The sequence below is a fragment of the Cariama cristata genome, unplaced genomic scaffold, assembly GCF_000690535.1.
Source record: "Cariama cristata isolate BGI_N322 unplaced genomic scaffold, ASM69053v1 scaffold12216, whole genome shotgun sequence".
Lineage (NCBI taxonomy): Eukaryota > Metazoa > Chordata > Aves > Cariamiformes > Cariamidae > Cariama > Cariama cristata.
Window position 1 is genome coordinate 11,606 of NW_009622741.1, and position 4,321 is coordinate 15,926.

The 4,321-nt window shown below is 41.4% G+C and overlaps 1 protein-coding gene across 1 annotated transcript in view; it reads left to right on the forward strand.

The window, feature by feature from the left end:
- EGFLAM (EGF-like, fibronectin type III and laminin G domains) overlaps positions 1-4,321 on the forward strand; it is a gene marked incomplete at its 5' end in the record, with an annotated part of 55,861 nt that overhangs the window by 11,136 nt on the left and 40,404 nt on the right. The window contains one exon of the mRNA XM_009702455.1: positions 1,886-2,052. Coding sequence (XP_009700757.1) covers positions 1,886-2,052 — 167 coding nt within the window. The remainder of the gene's footprint in view (positions 1-1,885; positions 2,053-4,321) is intronic.

Genomic DNA, 4,321 nt, shown 5'->3' on the forward strand with positions numbered 1-4,321 from the left:
GCTTACACGTTTGCAGGCATTTCCTTTACTATTCACTCCTGCAGAAGGAAGTCTTGCGAGAAACAGTCAGAAAAGTTGAAGGCTAGCCTATGGTTTGCGTTATCTCCTAAATCTTCGTAGGGTGCAACACCTCCTTTGGGTCCCTTCATCAGAGGCGTGTGTCTCCATTCGGGTGCAGACTTTGGCAGGGTCTGTTGCAAAGAGACTGTGAGGCAGCTCTTGATCTAGCAGGAATTCCTTGGACTGGAATAAGAGCCAAAAAAAGATGTGTACAGGAAAATTGAAAACACTACTAACTGAGCATGTGGAAGGAAGCGATGTTAACAGCTTTCATTTGGAAAAGACTATACATTTTCATTTTGACCCAGGCATCAAAAGCTCAGAGAAGGGAAACAATGAAAGAGTAGCCAAAATAAATGCCCTCCTGTCTATCAGGAAGTGGTGGTGGAGGGTGACTTAAGATGATCTGTGTAGCCATCATTATATCTTGTGCATTTGTCTGATTTTATTTTTATTTTTAGTGAGACAATGAAATATTGGTGTCCTGTGTGCCTTTGGACACAGGAGCAAAGCAGATGGGAGCTGCTGGTTTGTTACTGCATTTGCCCTGCTGGCACAAAGCAAGGAAACCTCAGTGGTCAATAAATCTTGTATTGACTGGTAAAAGAAAACATACATTAACTTTGGCATTTCCTTCCAGCTGCAAATAAACAAATACAAAATGCCTGCCTTGTGCTATAATTTTCATTGGAAGACTGTTGGAGACATTTGCAGCTAGTCCTATGTAAACATTGGTAGGTTCAGGGAGCACTTGGAGGTTATTTCCTGTAATAAATATCACAAGGACATCTTAGAAAAGACCACTGGAATAATTTTCTCTGAAAGTAATTTCTGTCCCTATTTTACTTTCATAGGCTTCAATTTGAATATTTTGGATGGCCTAGACTTAATGTTTACATCTTTATTTTGTTTGTATTTGTTTACCTTCTCATTCCATTCTCTCTTTGATAAGAAGGGACCACTTTGAGAGAGAGCAGAAATGGTGTGAAAGCATCTAAATACTCTCTCAAAGTATTTGAAGTAGCCCTTCCCTTTCCAATGTCCCTCTGCACATGAACTTAAACGTTTGAGACCAAGCTGCCATGTGAATGGTTGTACTGATTTCAGATGGATTATAACGGCACTTGGAGCAAGCAGTTATTGGCAGCTGGCTTCCAGTATGAATCAAGAATTAACCAGGCATTGTCCAAAGGCAGATATGGGAATTTTGTTGCAAAATCCACATACATAGACAATACATTCTCTGCATTATTGTTCTAGTTTGTTTGTTGTTTTTTTTCTGAAGAGAAAACTTTGGATCCGGGTTTTCAGTGTGAGTAGATTAACCTGATTGCCTGGGAGATTAAATGTTAGATTCTCATCCTGCTGATGCCTGTATACCTTTGAAGGGACTTAGTGGCATTAGAGCACAAACTCTTAGAACTAACTCAGGATCTTTCCCTCTATTGCGAAGCATTGCTTTATACAGCCAAGTAGGGGATTGGAAACTGCAGGTAATATACCTCCATTTGAAAACTGTGAACCCAAAATCCATGAAAACAGATAAACAGAACTTGATTTGTCAAACTGTCCTCTAAACAACCTCCTTGGCTTTATGAGCAAAATCTGAATGTTGGTTTTGTATCACTGTATAGTTTTGATATCGCAGACTTTGCAGCTTAGTGATGGTTGTACAGTCTGGCCCCTTAAGAGTGAAGGATTTCAGTGATGATTTAGTGGGCTTATATCTCATTTATTTTATGTATTTCCCAGGAAAGTTTAAAGGCAATTAATTTATACAGCCAGCTTTAATTATTTATGATCTCGGCTTTGTTTGATCCTGAAGGCCAGACCTTGACAGCAATTGGACGGTAATAAGAGAGCAGATCCAGATGGAGTCCATGGTTCTCAAAGGACTTCTCCCAAACACCAAGTATCAGTTTGCCATCCGAGCAGCAAACTCCTATGGATCCAGCCCTGCCAGTGTCCCGAGCGATGTCGTCCGAACATTCAGTGAGTAGAACAGCCTTTCTGTAATTAAAGCTGTATAAAAATAAAGTGTATCTGTAAATAAAGTGTATCTGGGGTAGCCTGTGGAGAGCTGCCGGTGGAAAGAGTCACCCTCCAAGTACACGCAGTCCCAGTCCGTAAAGCTTGCAGCATCCTGTGAAAGTCCAACAACAAACAAAGATTAGAAAAGCACCAGGTAGAAGCACTCTCATGCCGTTCCTCTGCTCTGGAGGTCATTGCCAGATATTTTTGGATTACTACTTACTGACTTTTGTGCTGGCTTCAAGCAGAAGTGATAAGTGGATATCATGGGGAGAAATGAGAGGGACAAGTCTATTGTTCATCTTTTTTTTTCCTGTTCTTTGAACCTTATATATTACATCTATAATTTAAATGACTTCGAAAGACCAAAGCAAATCTATACTGTTTTATGAGGAATAAGACTTTTAAACTATTCAGCACAATCGTGAAAATAATGACATAAAGAAGTAAGCATCCCTTTTTGATCAGAAGCTGCACAGAAAAAATATTAGGTGAAAATGCGTTCAAACATACTTGAATAATCACAACTTGTTATCTATTATATTCACATTTGTGTAGCAATGTAGGCCACACACATTGCAGTAAGGGGTAGGTCCTGCACATATCTGCTGATGGCCTTCCTTGGGATATAATCCTCTGTCAGTGTTAGTGTCTTTGCGGGAGGACTTCGAGGTGCTGTTGCTCCTCATAACCCCCAGAGTCATGGCTCTGTGTGAGAATCCCAACCAAGCCAACACAGAGCACACTGGGAATTGAACAAATCACGCAGCTCACACAGCAAAAAACCCAGCATCACAAAGTAAATGCAGGAAGCAAAGCCAAGGCTGGCAGGGTATGGGGACTAACCGAGCTATATCTTTAATGTGCCAAACTTTTTATTGTGTTTAAAAGGTTTCAGTACTTTTAAGTTCCAATTTTGAAGGCATTTATCAGGGACAGAATACCATGCAAGAAAATGCCTGGATATAATCTTAGCAGATTAATGAACTATAAAAAAAAGCAACAAAACTGCCTTTTTTTCTTTTCTCACCTGCACACTCAATTGCAAATAATCTTTTATTAACTGGTAGAAAATGAGCAGCTGATATTTAGGTAGGACTGTGAGCTCTGCAAGGAGAATTTGCGTGCTACAGAAATGTGGACCACATCCATAGTGATCCACCAATTTAACCTGCTAAGGATTTATTTTAAACTGCCTCTCTCTCGTGGAATCCCTTGTTTTCATTGACATTTATATGGCAGTTTCCATTCTTTTTTCCCCTCCATCATAAACTCAATCCCTTGAACATTTTGCATGAATTTTGTTACAACTGCTGAACTCACAGTTTTACCTTCTGAAGAAAATGTTTGTGAAAACCATGAAGGTGCAGCGTACTCTGGGGTTCCTTGGCCCCTGGATCATCAAGGGTCAGCTCCTGCTGCCTCAGGGAGGCTTGTGTGCTCGTTGGTATCCTGTTTATCTTTGGATGTGAGTGACTGCATTCTTTGGTCAGAAAAGATAAAATGTTTAGCTCTGTTATAAGGGTGGAGTAGTCTTCATGCTGCACATATGACTGCAGTACTCTAGGAAAGGTACTTTGCCTTTGGAAGCTGCCTTGTTCTGCAGACACTTGTCAAGATGGCTCTAAAAAATGGATTTTTGTCAGTAGAGCTTAGAATCAAATTCACACTTAGTGTATATAAACACTGATTTCTGGAGAAGTTCATAGGGTGTATGAGCTTTAATCTCTGTGCCTGGATGAGATCTGAAAAGTGAGTGTGTTACCCATGTTGCACTGCTCTCTGAGTAGGCTCAAAAACTCGGTGCCAGTCCATGGTAGGCATATGGCTGCAGCTGTGGCTAAGAGGTTGGTCTCCCTGCAGCAAGGGGCTGGCAGTGCTTGGGGGAGACCCTCATGAGTGGACAGAGCTCTCGCAGTCTGGGGCCACATCATGTCCGTGAGGTGCTCCAGCCCTGCACCAGTTCACTTGTACTTGGGGCTACTTTGGCAAACTCTGGGCGCTTTGGCAAATGCGAATGTGGTTCCTTTGCCAGTCTGCTCTTAGTTTCCAGTGTGGATTTTGCAAATAGGCTTGAAAACTACAAATAGCCTCTAAGCCTGAAAGCCTGTGTTATCTCATGGCTACCATCTTCACAACAACCAGCATTTGCAGAGCAAGGAGTGGTGTTCAAAGGCAACAGAGGATGCATGCCTTTAGAAATAAGTTCTGTGGCTTTCTGGAAGCAGGA